This window comes from Botryllus schlosseri, chromosome 11 (genome assembly GCF_051294905.1).
Source record: "Botryllus schlosseri isolate E-star chromosome 11, Bs_hap1, whole genome shotgun sequence".
Lineage (NCBI taxonomy): Eukaryota > Metazoa > Chordata > Ascidiacea > Stolidobranchia > Styelidae > Botryllus > Botryllus schlosseri.
In genome coordinates, this window is record NC_137246.1 from 15,260,204 (window position 1) to 15,285,023 (window position 24,820).

Consider the following 24,820-nt stretch of genomic DNA (forward strand, 5'->3'; position numbering starts at 1 on the left):
TGTCAATCACTTTTTGTACAATAGAACCGACGGTCAAAATTTGAATCCGGCCAATGCTGTAAACCAGAAATGCACACCCAATGATAATGCTAATGCACCGAATCATTTCGACTAGTGACAACAAATATAAGCCCACACACCGCAACATAGGCTAGTAGTTTCTAGCCAGTTATTGTAATCTTAAAGTAGTGAGGAAAAGGTTTAAAATGTCATTTTTAAATTATCACATAACTCAAATAATAAATAATAAATTCTCTACGTTGGGTTTCAGAAACTATCGGTAGCGAACGTTTAGTGGCTAATGGTGCTGATGTGTCCAAAATCAAAACAATTCAAAACTTTGGCGTAAAGAGCCACAAAAATCACTGGTATGCAGTGGAAGAATATCTTGCGTGCTGTGCTGCAACAATAGACAATTCAACATGCAATATTGGTCAAATTATGTATCCTGCCACTAATTGGCCATATTTCTAATGAGAAGTCTTTATAGCAATCTATTTTTATAGCGGTAGATCTATTTTCTGATAAATATTAATAATATTATACTTTGGCATACCAAATGTCGTCTGTGCAGAGAGCATGCCAAATCCTAGATTTAATTGCTTATCATACTGTGCGTGATACGCTAATTGTGCAGATATATCTGATTCCGTATATTGTTCGAAATAAGGAATAAAAATTATGAATCTGTAAAATATATGTGGTTCTGTGATATTTGAGACCAAATACTGCACCGGAAATGTGTCTAATATGCATACTTGTGCTTGATATCTAGCAAGCATCTTACGCGACTTTTGTCTGTGATTGTTTCAAAATAGAGAATGGTCGCTCGCATGATTGATCGGGCAAGACTCATGTAAGCAATGATGGTTCGCGTCTTCTTCGGCAATCGTGCGACATAATGTCGAGGTAATTCTGACACGATTTTATTATTTATGACACCTAATGCGAAACGTCTAAACTCGCCACGACCCTTCCACTGAATGCATAACTGTCAAGCGGAAAGACTAATGAGAAAAGTGGGTGAAAACGTGTAGCTTAGTTTGAAGATAGTATCCTACAGGTAAGCGTATATACAGGTCATAGATAGTAAACTCGCTAGATATTGCGACCAGTATCAGTATTTAATGTGATTCATTCCAGCGCACTAGTTCTGTTTTGAAAATGATAATCTCAATCAAAGCCGATACGTGTTCTTGCTCATTTGCGATATACAGTCCGGATGGAGGCCCGAGCTTGTTTAGAAAGGAAGATCTGTGGATGTTTCATCGTGAAGTGTCAAATGTCAATTTTTCTAGCTTTATTGAGCCTTCCATCAAAGTCAGACGCTTGATTCGGTCAGCTATCTACGCTCAGCTTAAGCTTCAGAGGTAACGTAAATTGAAGCGGCATGAGTTAACTCTAGATACGGTACATTGGTTCGGTATAGAAAGCCGCTGCGCTGTTTTATGATTGCCCTATAACGCACGTTATGTAGATCTTCCAACAACGTTTCTCATCGCTCTACCACATAGCCCATCTATACGCCGCTACGATCCGAGATAGGGTAATGAAGACGAATCATCATTACGTCGCGAAGCACGGAGGTATCTGTCATCTTGCAGTCCCGCACCAAATTTTAGTTCATTTGTGGGGCAAGCAAGCGTGTATCTGCAATATCTCATGTGCAAAGAAAACTGTAGGAATACTGTAGTTCAGTAGTAAAGAACGGAAATCAAACGGTAAGTACCCTACATGTACGTCTTGGTTGAATTTGTCCGGTGCTCTTTGAGTTTGCATACAGGATTACACTGAGCTCTGAGCATGTGAGCAGTGGGCAGAGTAATTTCAATTCTATCAAAGATGACGTGATAAACTTAGTTTTGCGGAAATTTGTATTACAAATGCATAGCTTCTCTAAAATATCTCCTGTTTTATTTTGTATCTTTGTTCATTTTGCGTCATCGTTGTGTGTAGACTCCGTAAGACTTATCGTGATACGCGCAATAATCACGATTTGCCGCGCGCACTTTCTGTGACCTTGAAGTGTCTGATTTTATATCGGCTGGCTGTGCGCATCAAGCAGTCATCAATTCTTAGATTTAGGTACAATTATTGCTTCCTATACAGAGAGCAATTGTCGGGTCACGAACTCGGCATATCAGCCGCGGCGTCTCTTCAGCTGATGAACATTTAGATAATGCTAAATACCAGGTGACACAACGATTCGAAGCGGTTTGCATTTCGTAATTCAGGTATTGAGATTTCCCTTTGACGTAGGCTTGCTCGTCTTGTTGTTCAAGGGTTTGGGTCAACGAAACCGTGCCCTTGCAGGTAACCTTGGATGATTTTCGCGTTTTTTGTGGCAATGATTTCTACTCGTTCTTCATATACCCCGACTTCGGAAATATAGCACGACTTCATACGTAGCTCGACGCCTACTGTACTTAACTTTGTCTATGCTTTATTGTGTTTTATTATCAGCAAGCATTTTATGACCATTTCGAGGCGTTGCTTTATTCAGTTACTGGCTCTGTGCCGCCATTTTACCCAATGTCAAAGAGAACCTAACCCAGATCAACGTTGTATATAATTCTCCCCCTGTCGTTGAAAGCTATCTCCGGTAAGAGCGGCGTGTCTTCTTCATTCATGTTAAAATGTCACAGACTGCCATTTTAGAGATTGCGTGGAAATTCTAGGGATCTCAAAGTTCGTGATTTGTCATTTTGACAGGCTTGTTAAATTAGGTATTGATCAAGGCTTATAAGATATAGATCATATTCTGTCGATGAATTGCGAGTCGTGTGCTGTGCAGACAGCGAGGCCATGTTCAGGCCTGGAAAGTCAAAGGAAGTCTGAGTTATAGCTTCCAGGTAGGATTGAGGTAATTACACAAAGCGATTGTCAGGTGTCAATCTCCTCTACCGATCCGGACTGTGTTAATCAGATCCGCGACTGAAATCGGAAAGTAACATGCAGAACGGAAGATAAGCGTTGCCTAAGGTGGTTCGAAATAGTGTCCGCTGTTATTTCTGAGATGATCTTGATCAATCTGCTTAAGACAAGACATGGCGAGATCCTGTAAACAGTCTATCCATTTCATGTCGCCGCTTTTGCCACTTTGGCGAAGCAGGCTTTGCCAAAGCCTTCTGAAGTCTCGCGAATTCGTCGGAGTATTATATCAATATTTCATAAACAAATCGACTTTTTTCGTTACAAGGCAACTTTGCCATATAGTTAGTACGAAATGATCTACTTCTGAAATATCGAGAATACGAGCGACTTTTAGTAAGATGTGTTGCTTTAAATATATTTCGAACTACAAGACCATGATATCGTAAACCGCTTATTCGACAATAATGGTGTAAAGAGAACTTATCCTTGGTGGTCCTGCGTTCTCTATTCATGATGGGTAAAAGTAATCATGACATCGTTTGTATTTCTGATGCAGGCTGTATGCGCTCGAAAGTGCTGTTGATAGCTCCAACAAAAGGGATTAATCGAGCCACGATGATATCCACATCATTTCAGTTTTAATACAAAATCGCCATCGCCCGAAAAGAGGTTTATGAGAAGGGGTGGACATATGTCTCATTGAGCGTACTTCACAGTTTACACGGAATATGGTAATCACTGCCAAATTATAGAAATTTGTTCGTAGGCTTCAATTTATTTTACCATAATTTTGGATGGGACAATCTGTCCTAAATACTACGTATTTATCGAAAATAATATTTATATGGTATGGGATCTTTCTCTATGTTCCGGTTTCTAACTTTCGCCTAATCAAGTGAAACTACTAATTATCTGGCAGCCATGATCATGATCAATTTACAATTGTACAAATGTACAAGTGTACAGATACATTGGGCACTGAGCAGGAACAACTTGTCCGCGATCAATTTCGCCAAGTAATAATAAACCACGGCTTGGCAAAATCGAGAAAGCAATGCTAGTTGTCCGCTGCATTAAGGACAATTCGATGGTTTTGTGACAATACCTATTTCATTACACTTTGTGACAATGCTGCGTGTTGATCAACTTCTCAGAAATGCCACCTGCACTAACGCGTTTAGACGTTTACTACATCCTTGGAGGTTAGTACACTACTAGGGCTGTGGACAATGATTCGAGTACTCAATCTAAGTCGAGTATTAATTCTAATGATTTGAGTCGAGTAATGAAAGAAGAATTTTTCGAGTACTGAAATTGCATGCATATTGCCACTAAGAGTCAAGTTACCGAGGAGAATTATAGTTTTGATAATCTTTTCCACTGCTGTAAAGGCTGTAAACCTCGATTGGTCGTATTGCAGCCTCGAGGGCTGTTCAAAATTTCCAACCATAGTAGAAGCGAAGTTCTTGCAGTGGAAACTTTTAGATTTACTATAAAAAAAAAAATCTGTCCACCCCATAATATTGTTAGGCTGTCAGGGAACGCCGAATATGCCTCAATTCTAACTAGAAGCGAAGTTATTGCAGCAGAATTTGGATTTGAATAAAATAGTATTTACGGTGGCTAACTCGTTCGTTATTTATTATAGAATCATATAATTAGAAATTTTTCAACTGGAATAACTTCGATTCTAGTTGTTGGAATTGAGCCGAATTTGGTATGCATCATCTTTACTGACAGCCTGACAATTTCGTGGGGTAGACAGAAAATTTTGAAGTATTATTTTTTATACAATAAATCCCAAACTTTCTACTGCAAAAACTTCGCTTCTGTGTGGCGAGATAGTGTAGTGGTATAATCCATAGCTGCAACAACAATGGGTTGCGGGTTCGAGTCCGACCGTGGTCGGCTCCGGAATTCCTACCCAAGTGTTGGAGGTTTATCTAGGCTCCTTCTCGCCATCTCATCCGTGTAAGCGGTGTCTTATAAAAGCCCAGAAGTGGGCCGTGCTACAAGTCGGCAGCGACGGAATAAAATGATAAAAATTGGCCTGGTGTAAATGACCATAGTAGTCGACAAACACCATGAATACCACAAACAATAACAACAACAACTTCGCTTCTACTGGTTTGAATTAAGCCAAATTTTGTGTGCAGCGTTGTTTTAGCCAACCTACTATTTTCATCAAATAGCCAGAGAAATTTGAAGAAAAAGGCATTCTTTGAACAGTCCTGTCACAAAGCTACACGCGTAAGTGGAAATTACATATCTGTCGTGTCAAAGTCGTGATCAAAGCACAAAGTACAATGAAATAGTTATGGTCGAATTTTTTTTTAACGTGATAGAGAACTGGTGTTAAATATTCTTTCTGGTCGCATAATAGCTACATATTTTGATTTTCCACATCATTCATGCTATTGTCACGTAATAACGAGTGATGCTCGAATACTAGACTCGAAGCCTAGAACTCGATTCAGAATCAAATCACTCACGTACTCGAATTTGCCCAGCCCCTGGATGCGACCAATCGAGGGTTTCAAGGCTTCCACGCTGGGAAAACTATCGAAAATACCATCGGCGTTGATAATAATATAACTGATAGTGGAGGGGAGGAGAGGGGCGTATAATTACAGGACTCAGTTTATAAATAAACAAGTTTTCGACGCTGTTCCAGTAAAGTAAATACGCCGTTACTGGCAACATGTCGTATATGTGGTGTGTTGCTCAGGGTATACGTTATTCGGCTCGCGATGTTTCAAGAGCATGCAGATTTGACCTCGAAAGCATGAATTACGTGTAAAGCTAATCAACAGTTTACAATTTTCGAGTGCAAACAAAATAAATAAGTCGATCCGCTTCGCGCATTGTGATTGCCGAGCGTAAGGGCATACAGAACGTAAACGCGATTTTGTTGATGGGTTACAATTCAAAATAACCTGAAATAATCAGCGATGGTCCAACAGAAGTATACCACATTACACAATAACTACACACTTAGTTCACTTAGTAGTATACGCCCGGGAACACCGGTCAAGAAACACTGATCCAGTGAATAGTTGTGTTTTAGTTAGTTGCGGATTTTTAAAGGTCGTTAGTTCTAGTTCTAGTTGTTGTGTTTTTAAAGTGATTAGTTCCAGTTCTACTTCTAGTTGCGGATTTTGAAAAGTGGGTATAGTTCTAGGTTTATTTCTAGTTGCGGATTTTGAAAAATTGGGTAGCTCTAGCTCTAGTTCTAGTTGTGAGTTTTAAAAATTGAGTGGCTCCAGTTCTATTTCTAGTTCCGCTTTTTGAAAATCCAGTAGTTTGTACAAGTCTGGCGATGGATGTAACTGTAAACAACAGTGAAGACATATACCTACCCAGAGGTGGTCAGTAACGAAGTACTTCTACTTTTTGAAGTACTTGAAGTAGATTTTGCCCACTCACACTACTTTTTAAGTAGTTATTATTTTAGACTATTTCTACTTCTACTTGACAGTTTTCAGTTTTGCAGGCAAAAATAGCCGTAGAATACCTACTTACATACTTACTTGTGAACCACCATTCCCACTTCTACTTGAGTAGAAATTCCGGCGTTACTTCTATTTCTACTTGAGTAGCGACGGTGACTACTTCGACCACCTCTGTTCCTACCAACCTATCGCAGTAAAGGGTAACGAGAAAGGAACATTGCATAAAAGTTGATATCTCGATACTGGACTCCGATGCGAAAACAGTAATAGTATCGCACCACCTGTGATTTAGAAGAAACTGTTTTTTGTTCAACGACGATGCCGCGCGCGGGCGGCCGTCGGAATTTGTAATATTCGGGGTTCCCGCGCGCTGCACTTCGTTATCTCGATTGCGTAGAAATCTTATAATTCCGCGTGACAAGCTTCATTAAATAGTTCTCCGCAAACACCATTCCGTAGATTGGCGATAAGGCGATATAAATCATGAGCACTGCCTTTCATCTCGCGAATCGCCAGAAATGTAAACTGCGGGTGTCACCGTGTCATGCGTTCGCGTGACGTTTCGGCTTCTCGAAGACGGCCCAATGGGCGCGCAGGACGGTTTGATCTCGCTGCCTCCTCGTCGTATATCACGAAGCGCAAACACGGCCCTTATTGGCTTGTGTTCTTCTGTTTAGGATTAATAGCCGCGTCGATTCATGCGGCACTGGCGGCTTGAGTTGTGCAAACGGTAACCCGTTTCGAATCAGCAATAACCTTCAGTTGGGCGGATTTAATATTTTTCAATCTAAATCCTGATCCGAAGTTGAGATTTGAATCAAAGTCCGTGGAGGGTAATGTCTAAGATTTGATTCAAAAGTCCCATGGAAGTTGTCAACTATTGGAAACTCCGCGTCCAAATCTAAATCCGGCCTCAAAAGCAAAAAATCTTTAATTCAAAATTCGCCCAATTCGCTCGACATCTCCAAACGTAATCAAAAAGGTTTCAAAAATGGTGCATGTACGGCATGACGTCACGTGATCAATTTGGCATCACAAATCTTATGACGTGATACAATTCATTCAGCAAAACTTGGGGTCCGATAACGCCTCTAACACACTAATTTCATTCCCAATAGTTTATGGATTTTGCAAGACGCTTCCGGTTTTATGTGCTTAAAACTGCGCTACATAATTTAACATTGTCCCGTCCTACGTATGCGCATTGCGCATGCGTGTGTTCACGTCTCTGTTTGCTGTGTCTAATAAATCGTCACTTGGTAGAAAGCAATTATTATTTGCAGGGCGCTGAAGTCGTATGATTGGATCAGTCAAATGAGATTTCAAGCCAGAATACTGATAAAGTGTGCAGCTATAGCGTATAGAACAATCACAATTGTATATTTTCACAATGGTTATGCGACCTATCAGTTGGCCACTTTCGATCAATACCCGAACATCCAATTCATGATATATTGCTGTACAAAAATACAACCGAAACCTCAAGGCTTCAGCGACAGGTGTAACGGTTGGCAATCGAATAATCCCCTTGCTAATCTTCAACCTAATTACAATCCCGAATGTGCAGATTCGCCCACCAGTGGAATGATTAATATTGTGATTGCGAATTGCCATCAAGCATTGTATCAGACTTACTCCATCTAACGCGGACGGATTTTTAAAATAATTGAACTCCATTTTTGCGCTGGCAACACGCCATTGTCGAATATCGGGGGAGTGTTGCCGGCGAAAAAAAGCGAGATACAAAAGATAAACCCGACAGGTACACCGAACGTGCATTACCCTGGAACAAGATCACTTGGTCTTTTGATGTAAAATATCGCTAAATTCAATCGATAGAGCCATGACACGGTGATGCAGTCTATGTAGATAAAGTACACGTCTAGCTTTTCGGACAGTTTGTGACCATTCATGCATCAGGAATCGCCCGCCTGCGTGGTTCATTAATGTCATATCCTGTCGAGCGGTGATTGGATTATAGATTTTATGTCATATCATAAAAACAAAGTGCGGGCACTATATTGCAACATAACAAGAGGCTTTTGGAGGGCTTTAATCCCGGGAATTCTATTATCTCGGAAGAGAAAAAAGTTTGATCCAAGGCACACGTGGACATGTGATTATACTGTCGAACGCAAATTGGTTCATTAACTTCGAAATAAGATATTGATCGCATCAGCAGTCCATGCGTGCCACTTGCATGTCACGATTGTAGAAGAACACAGTCCCATATTGGAATCAAAATATAATATTTCTATAATCGTAGCTCTATGGATATCATGGTATATCAACTCGGTGGTGCCAATACAGCGCCTTCAAAAGCCCGGAAGAAGAGAGAGCCGAACTCTTGAAAGATGGCAGCTAAAGATCACGTTGAAGGAGCAAAAGCAAAAAGACATCTGACATTAATGAAATTCATGTACTGGGGGCAAATGACTTTAATAGCGATAAGCGCCAATGATGTGTTAATAAAACAAACAAACTCGGTGGTGCCCGTGGTGGTCGCAAATATATTAAAATTGTTATTCTTCCTTTAGAATGGCATACTGAACAATTGAACATACGTTTTAAACGCAATACTCAGTTAATCTAAAATCTGAATACTGTCCGGCTCGTTACTTTCTAAAAATTTCGTATTCCGGATCCGAGGTGAAAGATAAGAGAGTCCGGAAGGATCCTGATCGACATTTCCGTTCAATACATAATGTCGCTACAGGCCGTGTTTTGAGTGGCATAAAAATGTCTAGCGACTATTTTCCGCCGTTCTAAAGCCATGTCACGGTCTGTATTACAGTAAAATATTTCAAGTCAGAAATTGTTTAGGGATATGTTTACACTAAATACTTATTCGTCTAATCTAATGAGAGTTCCAATCTGACGTCACAATACTTACAGATTCAGTTTCACGCTCGTACGGAATACTAAGCCGAAGGAATTTTTAAATAAAGTTTTTGTTTATGTGTATGAGATGTATGAGATGGTGGATGTTGAAATTTTGAGGAAACAATCTGACTCAAAACGTGATATATAAATCGATAATATCACTACTTCGTCGTCTGTTGCAAGTACAATTATAGCCTGACCCACCGTAGAGACGTACTCCGTACTGCAAGTCCAGGAATAAATTCGACAAAGTAGCTATTTGAGGCCGTCCAGGATATGGACTGGGCTATATTCACGGCCAAAAAATCAGGTCAGCGTACCATTACACCGCCTCGAAATACATTTCAAGGAAATCTCTTGAACTAGCCTAATTCCAAGTATACATAGCCACATCGAAATAAGATGAATATGTAACATGATTAGCATTTGTGTAACTTCCCAAGTACAGATCAATGCAATTTTCTTGGAAAGCGGTACTGAGCACTGTACGGTGCACGTGAAAGAATTTCAATGCATACACGCGGCGCGGCACTTATAGCCTATTGTCAGAGGGACATATTACGCGTCAGATTTCAATCGACTCGCTCCAATATTCCCGATTTCCTTCCTATAAATTCTCATACATATATAAGCAGTCCTTGTGCATAGAAAATATATATTTAAGTCTGTATTTAATTCATTAATTAAGAGTATGGCGCCGTGGATAATGTTCTCTCAATCTTCTGTTGAGGACTGTGGATGACGATATTGCTGAAAGAAAATGTCTTCGTTCCAACACTGTTGTTTTAAACAGTGTTTTGAAAATATGCATTTAAAAAAATGTTTCTTTTTCAAACGTTGTATAATTATGCCATAATTGGGTAAATACTTTCGCAAAAACACGAAGTATGAGCTTAAGAACGATTTGCACCCGATATAGTCGGCGTATACTATATGGAATGGTTGCATCCCTCGAAATCGTCGTCAGCTCAACAGTTATATCACGTAAATAAAGATCATTGGTACAGAATGGGTGTTCTGATGATGATGACCACCGACCTCAAAATGCTGCATAACGATGTAGTCCTGGTTTGAGAGAGGTTCGGTCCGTTTATGACAGGATCAGAAACCTTTTTCGTCAAAGGAGTCATATTTACCCTATTTTGAATTGTCAATGTCACTTCACTGTGACGTCACAGCTAGATTCGTGACGTCATGACTAAAAAACACAATAAAAAACATGTTTTAATCAAAGGTTATGTTTTTTTTGTTTTAAATCAGGGGCGGGCAACTTCTCCAGTCGGTGGGCCGGATATAGGAACATTAAGTACTTGGCGGGCCGGATTGCTGAATCCATACATTATTTGCCCATTTATTCACATATGCATTTTACATGGAATAAATCGAACTTAATGATAGTATTTTAACGAAGCAAGTTCAAAGCACATTCTCGCCGATAATGACGAAGAGAATGCGGATTTGAGAACAGCATTGTCATGTGGTTCTCGAACTTTTTTGAACACGCACCCCTTTTTGATAGTGAAAAATTCCGCGCCCCCCCCACCCTTATCGTGATATCACAAATATCAAGGAGGTGAATCAGAATTCTAGCCATCCGAACGGATAGTTTATTGGCATTATAGTTATGGTTATTGATGAGAGAATTCTCAAATATGAAATTCCGACAATAGATACAGTAAACAGCATGAGCTCGAGGTAAATGGCGCGGAGCGCGAAAATTTTTTCAGTTAACTGTGACTTGGCGCCCCCTTCAGATGCTTTCACGCCCCCCAGCTTGAGAACCACTGTCATACATGCACCGCCATGTTCGCTTTTCTCTGATCAATCAACACAAGATGCAATTTGACGTAGTAAGCAAGTAGTGGGGAATCTCAGCAAACTGATAGGCCGCGGGCCACATTATCATGTAAGACGGGCAGCTGCTCGCGGGCCGGACAAAATGCCGTCACGGGCCGGATCCGGCCCGCGGGCCGTATGTTGCCCGGCCCTGTTTTAAATGCAACCCTAACTATTGTCTGTAGTCCAGTCAAAGCGCAGCAGTCTTCATCCAAATGCGGCACGTTAGATTTCGGGAAATTCATGCTCATCTGACTTTCCCCATTGGTTGTCACTTCATGCTGCAGGCGCGATACGGATTGTGAAATCATGGGGTATCACACTTGTCTGCGTATTGACTGTTGGGCCACATAGCCAGCGAATATGCGGACATTCCTGGTACCGATATTCCGATTTTTCCTTGCACATTGTGGTATTAAACCATGTAAATTAATCACAGGTAAAACTGTCGTGTCGGTGTATGATAATACATTTATCAGATTCAGCACCTCGATTGATAATAATTTGACGTATTAATTGTCCATACCACGCCATCGCTTCACGTCCGCGACTCAATTGCAGGGCCACTTTAGTACTACCTCTTCTAATCGTGTGATATATTGGTATATCTGCAACATGTCAAATTTGCGTACCAAAGTAGATCGTAATATGCCTTTCGTATGTTGGTAAATCGCATTGAATTGAGTTTTATATAAACTGTAGACTGGAAGCTGTTGCAGACAGTTACACGGCCAAGCGTGTATGAGATTATGCCGCGCACGATATTACCTGCATTATGGATTCAACGTCGATTTGGTAATCTGATTAACCAGAATAAATAAACGCGAAACGATATATCTGGTCACGAAAAGATTTGCTTCTGCGATAACCTATAAGTACGTAAGCATAAAACAATTATTCAGCTATTCCTTAGACGGCATTAAGACGATTACTCGACATCTCGCCTTTGATGTGTTTCAACTTGATTCGAAGGTGCCATTCAAACTGACAACATCGTTGTCTTGGTGAAAGGCTGTCGTCTTGCGCGTTGCGAAGATTACGAGATCGCTAACCGATATTTCGCAGCGAATATCTGCGTTGCGGGACCGCTAATTTCCTGCGCGATCGCTTTGGATACGTTTGCGGTAGCCGATGCTCGAAAAGTTGGTAATTTCGCTGCTATCTAATCTTTCATCATTGTCAAAACTCGTAAGTTTACGGAATACGAGTACTTTACAATCTTGGCCTTCGACCACCCGCTGTATTATGCTGTGACCGTTCTCGTTACCCTGACTGTCCCTCGTACATGCATCACGAAGGCTAATACTGCGTTGTTTTACGTGCCATGATTTGTTCATTCTAGTCTTCCTTCTTTTATCTCGATCAATCAACTGTGCCAAAGGTTAAGGATTATTACATTTACAGTAAGTGTTTCACCGCCTGAAATACATCTCGCAGTCGAGGAGTCCAACACTAGTGTGATTCCTCCACGATTATATAATTAGAACCTTTACTGAACAAGGTGGAGTCTGAACATAATAATTTCCCGTTATTGCTGACATGGACGCAAAAGTTACACACAAAGAGTCATTTCGAACTTGCAGCTGTCGTTGTCCTCTTCTAGCAAACCCGACTACGGTATTCATATGCAATCATACACGCGCAACAGTCATGTCCACTAGCTATTGCCAGTGTCACTTCGTGGACAGATAATCATTAAACGAGTATGGCTTCAGGATTGGCTATGTTTGCTGCATACATCATGTGTTTTTGCTGGTAGCAAGGTCTGGAATTAGTAGAAGATCAGCTTGTTGTACACCCCATGCCTTGCGAAATTTGACAAATCACAGGAGATTAGATCTTTTCGACATCCGCTATATCTTCCGGTTTAACGCAACGAAGTAAAGTGATAAGTTGTATCGTATGACAGTCTCCAGACAAATATAAAGTTTCGCCATGCCGAAGAAAATATCTATGGCACGCGGACAGACGTAAAAACGTACACACCCCGTGTACTTGAGTGATAAGGCCGGTCTACACCGTTTGGGGATCACGATGTGCATGTCGGTCATTTGCGTATGTATCATGGCCAATTGGCCATGGTTAATAGTCCGGGAACATCGTTCGTTACGTGTGTTGAAAGGTGTGAGTGTCTATACTGATGGTCATAGTATAGCCTACTGTCCCCATCAATGCCGTAAAAACCAATGTATGAATGCAGACAAGTTTTTCCTCTCGCATTTGAGATGGTTATGTTTTCTTTATGACGTCATCATGAAATCACCACAACTCTTCTTGACTCGAATTATTTTCGCCGTGCCAAACCTACGCACTGGATGTGCTCTCTGGGCTACGGATTAGTGGGATAGTGAGATAGTTCAATCGGACATATGTTTTACTTGGAAGAGTGGCTCGAACGGCAATGGCGATGAAACGGTAGAATGGCTCGCCTGATTAAGTCAGTTGTCACTAGTTTATGGCGTGCTGCAATCCTTTATCAGTAGCAATAGACTGGATGCATCCGGAACGTAATTTGCAAGCGGAGCCACCCTTAAGTAAACCCTTCTTAGCGTTAACCTGAGATGGTTACTTTCATAATGATCGCAGCTCACAACAAAGGCCATTGCCCAGGCATGTAACTAACTTGTATACCGCTGCGAGATTACTAAATTAAATTCAGTAGACTTGTCAAAGTCTTCCTGTCTCTCGTGACAAACTGAAACCGTGGCCTGTAAACATTCTTTACACGTCATTGCGGTTTCCATCTCTTCCTTCCAAGCCGGGAAGTTGGTATGGCAGGTCTAACCCGATTTTATTGTTTTTGACAAATGATCGCTTATTTAATGAGATATCAGTTTCTGACAGAAGTGTTCGTTTTTAAATCCTAACGCATGTCGTGTGTGGTGTAGAATAGTTAATATTGAATTGTCTTATTGTATCTGGATGCGGTTTTACCGCTATAGTAATTAATTTTGAATTAATCTAAAGCACAGAAATTCGATATGTATTTCCGGTGACTTGGGTTATTCTTATATATGTCTCTGCAGTTTGTGTGCAACGATTCTGAAATCCTATAATCGTAACGTTAAAATTGTAGATAAACCCGCTTATAAGCAAGTTTTATGAATCAACTTTGTTTAGGAGAAACATTCTATAAGTGTGAACTTCAAAAGCTGTTCGCAATATATGAAATAAATATAGTAGAATAGCTAAACTATCAACTCACTTTAAATACGTAAGCTCCAAGACAGGCATATTGACATTTGAATGATCCATCTTTCCCCCAAAACAGAAATTGGACATTTATTGGTTCCAGTCATTGGCCTATGTTCAACTTTCAGACCAGTTCCGTTAGTCCCGTTGCCGATCATTTTGTTTTGTCAATGTAGTATAACAACTTTCTTGGCGCTATTATTTTCCGTGATTTGGCCAGGGCATGAGGTCCAAGTTCTTTTATAAAATACCGGTTATTATTGTTGTTATCTGTTAAAAAGGAGTGGTGTAAATCGCATAATATGATGCTGTGCTAAGATGTCAAATAGCCCTAATGTTATTATATTCTCACCTCTCGCAACACGAGACAGTAAATTCAGCCACCGTTGAGCTGGAACTATATATAGATAACACTTATGTTAAATGGCAAATAGACCAAGAATTGTCCATTTTTGCCACGATATATCTGTCTGACCGGTCGCTAATTGATTTGTGACTTCGCTGTGATTTTTGCAAAGAAGACAGCGTACAGATGTTTAGCCTACTTCGAAAAATTCACGATAAGATAAGTTTAATCTAATTTTCCAAACTTTCAGGGCATAGATCTCCACTGTCCACGAGTTGTATGTTACTTAGTATGGGTTGGGGTCGTGACAATTCGCGGTAGTGCATGGTTATTGGTTACTTTCCGAATTTCCACCTTCCTATCTTCTAAATGACACAAAACCAATTACTATTTGTGTTTAAATGATTATTTATCAGGGGCCGTGAGTCTTCTCCAAACAAATATTTAATGAGGAATTAATTTTTTGCTACCATCACGAACCATGTTCAAGACCATTACTTGGTTGTCGGAATCAGTGTAGGGTTCACGAAATTGGATATGGAGTCGGGAGACAGAGTTGAAGTTTGAACGGAGTGGGTAAGATTTGGTATCCTCGACACTATTGATCGAGAGTCAGGAGTCCTAGTGGACATATAATTTTTCCCGACTCGCAATTGGATAGTAGTTTCCACTTATGGCTTGTGTTGGGAATCAGGGTTTTGAGTATAGTAAGAGTCGGAGTCGCAATTCCGTTCATGTAATAATAAAAAATAGAAGCCGAGCTCGTCAATTCAAAACTAGCTGACTCGTGAGTAAGAATCAGAGAAAATCTCGCAATAGTCTTATACGACTTCCCAGCCCTGATCAAGACCCCGCTATGTTGTCAACTTGGAGGCGTAAAGTTGAATGGTGGGATTCGGATTAGGGCTCGAACCATAAAATATTGTTGTTCTCGAATCAGCTAAGCATTTCCCAATTATTTTCTCAAATCATTTCGAATTCGATGATGCCAAACCGGGCGTTATTCACAAACATAATGTGTGAATGTATGTCATCATAGGACAGCATTCTCACTCAGAAGTTGGGGTGTATTCAACATCTATATCTACGATCAATCGCATCGATGAAGCTGCTAACAATCTTCCCGCATTCGCTTGACCTCACACAATACAAGTCGCCATATTCACCGATATTTCGAGCACGCGATTCCTTAGCATGAAACACTTAAATATATGGATTGAAGATAGGACTAGGATTGGGATGGGGTTATGGGCGGGGCATGTGATAGGGTTGGTTTTGGAGATAAAATGTAACATGATGAAATATCTGACAACCACTTAATCACATATTCTCCATGTAGGGCCAATCATACTCCAATCCAAGATACTATAATCGATACTTCCAAGAGTCATGTCAGTTCACTGCAAGAAGAAAGATTGCAGGTGATCGGTGCCTGAATTGGAAAATAAAGGCACGGAATCATTCCCATTCCCACAGGCACACATTCAGCGCAGTACAGTGTGTCCCTTCTAATATCAGTACAGGCGATTAAGCAACATGTGTGTACACAAAATTTTGTAAGCAATATCCTAGACTTGTAGAACTGAGAGTCCCACGGCCGGGCACAGATTTATCAAACCAGCCTGGAATCTGTGATGATATCCCGTCTCCCATTTTACTCGACCCACACCTCAATTTATGCCATCACTCATCTGATCAACGCTACGTTCCCGAAATCCCAGCCGATATCCAATGTATCAGCGATAATGACGGGAAGCGAAATCCTGCCGGGGTGGTCTCACTTAGGAATGTTTACTATCAGTTTGTTTAAACACACGAATTCGAATCATCCCTCGTTCTTCTTCCTTGCGAGCAAGGCTATCCCGTGTCTAACTGCCATAGGCTTCCGTACGTGACAGCGGATCCTGTTTGCATCCATCCCATCCAGCCAGCTCGCCAATCGTGCTCCACGACAACTGCCCCGCGGTCTCGGAAGTCTATATCAATGGTGACCCCGTGTATCAGGTGAAGATATGTCGTGGGTTGAACAAAAACAACATCCACCGTAAATTGAGCGAAACAGGCCAACATAGACGAGCGTCGTATCAACAGACGTGGTAGCTACCTCAGTCGAGAGTCGTAAAAGGGATGGCGTTCTGCTTTGGCATTTTCACGCTTCGCGGAATCGCTGTAGGGGCTGTTAATAGCCAAGTAGGACTTTTGAGAGGTCAACGAACGGTCAGGCCGCGATAACGAGTTTTAAGAGTCGCTGAAGAGTGGGAAAGAATCGCACAAACACATACCAATACAACAATTCATTTCGAAAACACAAGGACCTGATTCGCTACCGTGTAGCCGTCGGTTTTTTATGATGATTTTTAGGTAGAGAGCGTGTGAGGACTACAAATTCGATTATGTCGCGTTTAAAATGAAGACCTTGTACCGGCAGGATGCGGTCAACGGTCGTAATTCTCGTGAAAACTGAGAAAGAGCCTGAACTGAAGATGTTACGGTATTGTTTTATAAACTGACGTCACGTGGGTTCACCGGATTCGTGTATTCGGCCTGTACTCCCATATTCGCAGCAGCTAAAGAGTTGTGATCGGAAATAGACAAAATGGCGTCCCCACGATCAACTAGTCACATTACCTTCCAAGGGCGTTATCACAATATTATTTATTTTAGGCGTTTGTTCTGAAAAGACGCGCATCGTCGAAGGTACATTAGGAATTGTAACAATGGATTTTTCAACAGCTACGAATTATCTAATGAGAGCCACCGTCGAATTGAGTCCGCAAATATGCCTTTATGATAACGCGCCTCGTACGTTTACTCATGTGATATGATGTGATCCGATAGGAATTGTGTGAAAATGATTTGTTTGTGTGACTTGACTCGTTTTACTATCCTTCAATCACGCTGGCGTATTTTGACTATTGAGCCGGCGAATGGTATTGTTGTTCTCATTACTATGTATCTTCATGTCTTTAGATGTATATATAATATATTCATTTGTAATATATCATCGCATTGCTCGTTTCTCATAGAGCATTTTTGCGGCCGGTCGACTTTCAAATAAGTCGGGATTGGGATATAAGTCGACAAAAACAGGAGCTACGTACAAGCAATCTTTTGCATGGCTAGTAAGGTAAGCTGGTCGTTGACAATATTCAGGCGATTGATATTTACTATAACATTATTGAAAGTGACTTTGTCGAAATTCGCAAGTGGTTTTCGTAAAAGTATATTGGTTATGAGTCCTCGCCGCAAGGCGCTTAGGTCGTCAGTCACCGCCGAGCTGCGAAATCATGCAAAATCATCAATCAATTATGCAGCGATTGAGAGGAGCATATCTAAGACAATACAATTGCTAGCGCTATACCAATAGAATTAGGGTCTTCCTCTGTTCGCAGATTCTAAAGGCTCGCATAACCCAAACACTGACACCTGCCACAATTGATTTGGCCTGTTGTTTGCCGAAGATTATTATTCCTCTATTCTTACTCAGAGCCGTTGACACCAGACGGCCCTAGTTGGACGATGGCATTAATTGCGTTGACGCTATGATTATTCCGGCGGATTGTGGTAGCAGAAAGACTTTGACCACCGCGAAGACGCGGAAATAAATTATCGTTCAGGAGAGCGAAAGCTCGCGCTGCTTCGGCGCCACTGACGGCACCGTAATCGATGCGTGAAAATAAAGCGATAGTGATAGTACGCAGTGTTATTCAAGCGAATATTGCGAATTTTTATGCTCTCGTCGCGAGAATTGAAACTGTACGCAGGAAAGCGAGCTCTACGCTCCGAGAAAAGGATAAAATATTATCGTCCGTAGAAAAAAAGAGAATAGCACCGATGTTGTCAATCGAGGACAGACGTCGCTTAGCAATGTGCAAGAGTTGGATTAAAATGGAGTCATTCTCGGCCTCCACACCGCGATCATAACAGTCGAGGCTTATTGTAACACATCCGTGCTAATGCAAGGATACTTTTGCAGCTTGTAGTTGTAGAGTGTGAAGGACTCGGAAACGTGCAGGGTTTTCAACGTTCCGAGGTATCGCCGCATGTCTAATTAAACGAATAAGCGCTTGCGGATTGTCAGTGCAAGTTTGCCGTCGACACTTATTGCTCGAAATTCTTCTAATGAGGACTATTGGCGAGTGGTGAAAGCGGGAGAGTGAATAACCGTTAAAAATCTGCGATTACCCGCCGGATAGAATATAGATTAGTTTACATTCGGCAAATCGTGGATGGCTGCTACAGTTTGTGTAAGTTCGCCTTTCAGCAATTAATGATTGCATGCGTCGCAGTATAGATGAATGTTGTTTATAATTCGTACTTCCTATGCGCCATAGCAAGTGATACAATGTTGCTGTAATCGCCATTTTGAACTTCACGATGACAATACGTAACCGCGCAGAATCCGCACTTGATATTAGGTTGATAATTCATAACCAAACTATTGAACGCTTTCCATTATGTCCAGCTGTATAATGATCGTTTCATTTCAGTACGACGACCCGATGGGACATTACAGTGGGATGTCTGATATAAACGGAAGCACTTCGGGGACCGCTGGAATTTATGGCGGCGATTTGAATCGTTCAATGCCGCCGGTTTCTCATCTAAATCACGGTCCACCATTGACGCATTTTTCGTCCGACACCCAGTCACGTCCTATTCACAATACACAAAGCACAGGTGGATCGGTGGGCGATGACAGAATGAGCGAAGCAGACCAAATAGTTTTGAAAAGAGATAAAGATAGTATATATACGTGAGTGACGTGCTTAATAACATATATCTGAAAGGACTGTACGCTGTAGAGTGTTCAGTGTGCAATGTACATGGATCGGGGCATCGTTAATCCTCATTTTTCGCCACGCCAAATTTTTGACGCATGCAGAATAATAGTCAGAACGCGGCAGTTCTGGAAACAAATTTCGCTTGAATTGACAGTAGTATAGTAGTTTAAAGTTTCATTAAATGACATTGAAAATTGTATTATTATAATCAGTTACAGCCGTCATTCCGTAATGTTCCAAATTTGAATGCAGAACTATTACTTAGATCACAATCACTGTCAATATAAATAGTTTCGCTGCTAGCAAGTAAACTTCCTATATTAATGTGGAGTAACGAGTAATGACTTACTTTTAGTTAATAATTTGTATGCTACCTGTATGAATAAACCGTTCACTGCACCAGAAATCAGGTGAAATGCCCCCTTCAAGTTGAATTGTTTTCTCGTAACATACTACAACCCAATTTTTCGGTTAAAGCTATCCGTGTTTGGGACCAGAATATATGTTTTGATTTGCATTTTGTTTCTTTTTCTTGTCGGATAAGTGTGATAGTTGTCGATTTTCGGACACTGACCCTTGTCAGCTTGCTGTTCGGCTGTTTTGTATAATGGAACGATGGTGCGCCACAAAAATGAACGGATGTTGGTCGTCTTATCACCCGGATTACCATTCATTAAGTGATTATTATTACCCTGGTTAAATGGGACAAGTAGCGATTGTAGGTAACAATCCCCCTTTGGTGCCTAGTTGGTGGATGTTTACAGAAAATCATAAATTACATCCTCGATTATATGCTACTTAGGTGTCGTTTCATTAAACTGTTGAGGTTTTTCCATTTCTTTCGATTGTTATACCTTCCATGATTAACATTTGACTGTACGTCCCACGCGCTATGATGGTCGTTATATCTCACGCATGTCAACTCGGGCAGTAGTATTATAATGGTTGCATTTCCAGGCATCCATTATATCCTCTACTAGCAACTGTTTTTGAAAAATGCGAACTAGCGACGTGCACGCCCTACGACTCCGAATTCTCCAATACCGATGTCTGCTCATCTGATTCGTTCAACGATGATATCGCCCACTTCGCTAAGCAAGTGAGTTTTCAATTACCGTTCGCCGTAGAGACTCCTGCTCATCAGAAAGTTTATCACCAGTGATATGGCATGGATATGTCCCACCAAAAGAGTTTAGATACATTCTGGTATAGACACATTCCTGTGCATAATTCAACAATGTTGGAAAATATGACATACTCATTTGCTGTTGTATGGGCATTTAATTTTAATTTTTATTGTCCTAGTATCTATGACCAATTTATACCGGGATACTTGGACCGGCCTATAATCGAATTTTTGGGGGTGGGTGACGTTAAATATCGCTCGCGGGAGTAACGCGATCATTACAGATATGTTCAGTGGAATTTGAGTCCGTGATAGTGGTGCGCTCACTTAAAATATCAGTCAAGTCTTTGATAATTTGCTCTGCTATATAGAACGAAAGACGTAGATACAATTTTATAGTGTGAGCTTTGGTTTTGACCTGCATGGAGGTGATGGGATTGAGCTATACATATGTATATATAATTCAGTATCTTTGGTCGGCCTGGTATATTTGCAATCATGCGATTTAGGAGCTCAATTGAACCCCAGAGTGTAGCTTATTTATTCTGCCTTCAAAGTACTGCTTGACATTTGGGTATTACAGCTCTCGTGACCGAGTGGTAATCGCCATTTTGGACAAGTGCATATTGTGTTAGCAGTCGTATACAAATGCGATATCGCTTGTCATGTCGTGGGCGGATAATATCCTGTTCATTACTAGTCTTTGTACAAGCGCCCTTTGACACAATGACATTGACAAATGTCAATTACGGAATCGTATTCGCGGCCGCTGTACGTTAATCACCCGCGATTCATTAAATTTCCAACTGCCTTGCTGTAGCATTACTAACTGACGATAATTGTAGCCGGGTCGTTAATCTCTTAACTTAATCCCAGCTGCAAGGATCGCTTCGCTCCATTTTATTGTGTCACTAATACGGAAAGCGATTCCACTCTGCTAACTATGACGAAGGGTGAAGCGAAGGTCACCGCGACGAGAGACGTTCTATATTCGCCACCACCCAATCTTACTTCACCTCCGGCAAATTGCAGAACGTGCCGTAAAATCAAGTCTAGTTATCCCGTTGCGACCAAGCTAATGTGACGCGAGGTGTAGTCGGCACATGGCATTACAATTTACAATCCTTGTAATTCGGATTGCATTAGCTCATCTCGTAAGTTGCTGAGTAGAGACGGCCTGGATACGTTACTTTAAAATATCTTGATTCGTTACACTTCGAAATCGTGTCCGATACGGGTACGGTGGAGATTATGTGAACGCGAGAAAATCGTGATCCGCTACTATCCCTACTCCCTATTGAATTAAACTGTGTCGGGTGCGGAATTATGTGAAACATGCGTGTAGTGCCATTCGATTAAGCCGTGTCGAATGATGCGCTGTTGAAAGCAACTTTGAAACGCGACAGAGGGTGCATTTTGCAGTATTTCCCCACGTATACTGATCCATCTATTTTCATTTCAGCTTGAAACGGAGAAAAGACTGATATCGTTAGATCCGAACGACGAAGTTGATAAGTTGGTAAGACTCTGTTCATCTTCATCGGCCCCGTTGTGCTATGCTGCATATAATTTTGTGTGCTATGTATACTTAACTAGAAATTTAGGATGTTATTTTTACTTCTACTTCTGATTGAGTGCTACGTTGATCACCTCTGTGCAGTTCCTACAAGGCTGCCTGCTTGAATGAAGCCTTGATATTACGCATACGTACTCTTCGCCTTCACTCTATGTATTGTATACCATTGCCTAGGACTTTTAGGTTGAAGTACCGGTACTCATAACATATGCGACTCTTTGTAAATGTTTTGAATATGTGTAGAGGTGGTATTCACCTTGATTACGTCTGCTTATGCTTGAAGCCTATCTTGTTATTAAGTCTATCAGAAGTTGTTCGTATGTTAATTATGGCTCGGTCGGTAAGCTCGATTTTTGACGGCAATCCCGATGACTGGTCGCGCTACTGCATTGGAAATTAGGCGAATAATATCGATTTTAAATAAAACCACCGATCAAAGATGGATAAAAACCACCCAATCGCTTTGAAGTAACCTCGTCGAATCGCCGATGGCATCAATTATGTCGTGATGTAAGCATGACGACTGTAAATTCGCACGAGAACAATACACCTGACCCCCGGCTGTGGGTTCTTCATGCCGTTAGCAGCGCACCGTTGAATACTGTAAAATCCAAATTTTATCCTTTAACCGACACCAGTGTCGTTATACAGGCTTTGCTGCCATTTACTCGCGTAAAATGCGTATCTTTGTTATCGATAGATCATTTTCAGATCGGATATCTCATTAAGGAAATGTAACACTGTCCTCATAAATAACCCGCGTAATCGCGCGAATTTGTGCGACAATATCAGATGCGTATCGCTGATCCGTTGGCGAATGTGGTCGGAATGTCTTGAATCTGGCTTATGGTATTTTTCTCGCTTGCGAAAAGAATGATAATTCCTATAAGCCACTGTTCAGGAAACCTCTACTGTATAGTTAGAGTTAGAGGAAAATTAGGTCGGGTTTTTTGGGTTCGGACCAGAACCGGGTTCCACCGATCAATGACAATGTATTATAGTTTTCGGGCGGAAGCTGGCCTGGTTCAGGTTCCATCTCCACCTCTGGTTAGAAGGCGCGTGCAGTTCATATATGTGGTCATCAACGATCCCTAACCTTACCAGAGTGCGTTAATTAGTCCAGTGTTAGCCTGTGAGGTGTGCTTTCATGGCCTTTGAAATGGATGTCGGTGTCCACAAAGGGATTTGACACTGGGTCGGGGCCTACGATGTTATCGTACCATTACTAAGCAGTTGACATTGCCTCGTCGTTTTAAATACTGGATGTCTAATCATTTCCCAAGAAATGAGTCGAGAAAAACGATCACAGTCACGTGATTACGTTCGTTGTGCCGTAATTTAAAGCTACGTTATGGTGCTACTGATTTTGCCCGTGTCGTTTGACCGCAATGGCTTAATGAGGAACAATATATTTTTAACGCAACTATTGAAAACACTGTTGTTGTCACTTGTAAGGTACAGTACCGAGATTTATTTCATTTTTAGTATTAGGGATTGATACGCAACGCTGGTGACGGTGGATTTATACCATAAGCGATGTCGCTAGTTTTAACGTGACGTGACATTATAACCTTCAACCAATTTGCACAGCCTGAAACGAATTAACCGACGCTGAGTGCGCTATCACTTTATGCTTATACGGGACTTTTTCTTACGTTCCCGGTGCGTCGCAGTCTGCGACGATGTTGGGAAATTGTCACAATCATTAACCAATTAATGTCGGGATCGTCTAGCTACAATTTGTCATCCGTGAGAATTTTCACGATTGTATTCGCGCGACAGTACTAATGCTGAATCACGCGCGAAAGCATAACTCATCACGCTGACTGACAGCCGGTGACAAAGTGGCGTGCGCGATGATAAATCCGAGAATTTATGGGCGACCATTGGACTATTAACTACAATTGACAGTATGGCGGTGATTCTGTATGAAATGGTAAATTTTTGCGTAACTTTTAGCGGACGATTTAGATCGCAGGCGGTCATTAACGAACTAGCCTACTTCTGCATTTACGGAGTACTCAAGTAGGTTTATCGTACTTGCACAGGCCAAATGCGACCCGCAGACAAAAATTGTCCGTTCCGCGAAATATGTATAATTTAGCTTATAATCTGGTTCGTATAATCCAATCTTAAATGAGCCGAGAAAGGGGACAAAGATATGCATATGGTGACTTTTTATATTAACATTTCAAACAAAATCAATTCAATAACGTAAACAAATGTTTGCACTTTCAAGCATTAATAATTTTAATGTGTAGTCGTGGAATTTTATTGATATCTGGCCCTCTTGTCACAAAGGTTGCACAAACGCACACCCCCGATTTAAATAATCACTTGAACTAAATATTCGAGTACGATAACCAACTGAGATGCGGAGTGTGCCATGATTATGCTTCCAAATACAAGTTAACTTCAGGGCAGTATTGTTCAGTCCTTCTTCGAAACGTTATATAAGAAACGCATTTTTTCTATTGCCTAAATATATTTGGTGCTTTGCAGTGTTTGTTTATTACTATAGTGCTATCCGTCACCAATTCGATAATGCCATGTTTTGTATACCAATGTAATTTCGCCCGATAAAATCTCCACCGGCACCACCGGCTAACGGGTATTGGCTCGTAATTGAGAATGCTCTGGTGTTCGGGCAACGGAATCGGGCAAAGTACATGTCGGAACGTGCGGTATGGTATACTATGAGATAATTTACCGGCGTAGCTAGGTAGTGGACGGGCATTAATAACAAGGCGC

At 41.2% G+C, this 24,820-nt stretch overlaps 1 protein-coding gene across 4 annotated transcripts in view; it reads left to right on the top strand.

Moving 5' to 3' along the window:
* Positions 1-1,351: 1,351 nt before the first annotated feature.
* LOC145451135 (homeobox protein Meis1-like) overlaps positions 1,352-24,820 on the top strand; it is a 63,309-nt gene continuing 39,840 nt past the window's right edge. The window contains exons 1-5 of one of the 4 annotated variants that reach the window (XM_080329635.1): positions 1,352-1,721; positions 17,610-17,710; positions 19,074-19,339; positions 20,325-20,466; positions 21,956-22,012. In XM_080329635.1, coding sequence (XP_080185761.1) covers positions 17,699-17,710; positions 19,074-19,339; positions 20,325-20,466; positions 21,956-22,012 — 477 coding nt within the window. In that variant the 5' untranslated portion in view covers positions 1,352-1,721; positions 17,610-17,698. Of the gene's footprint in view, positions 1,722-17,497; positions 17,711-18,329; positions 18,831-19,073; positions 19,340-20,324; positions 20,467-21,955; positions 22,013-24,820 lie in introns of those variants that run through there. The other 3 variants (XM_080329634.1, XM_080329633.1, XM_080329636.1) reach the window with 3 other exon arrangements.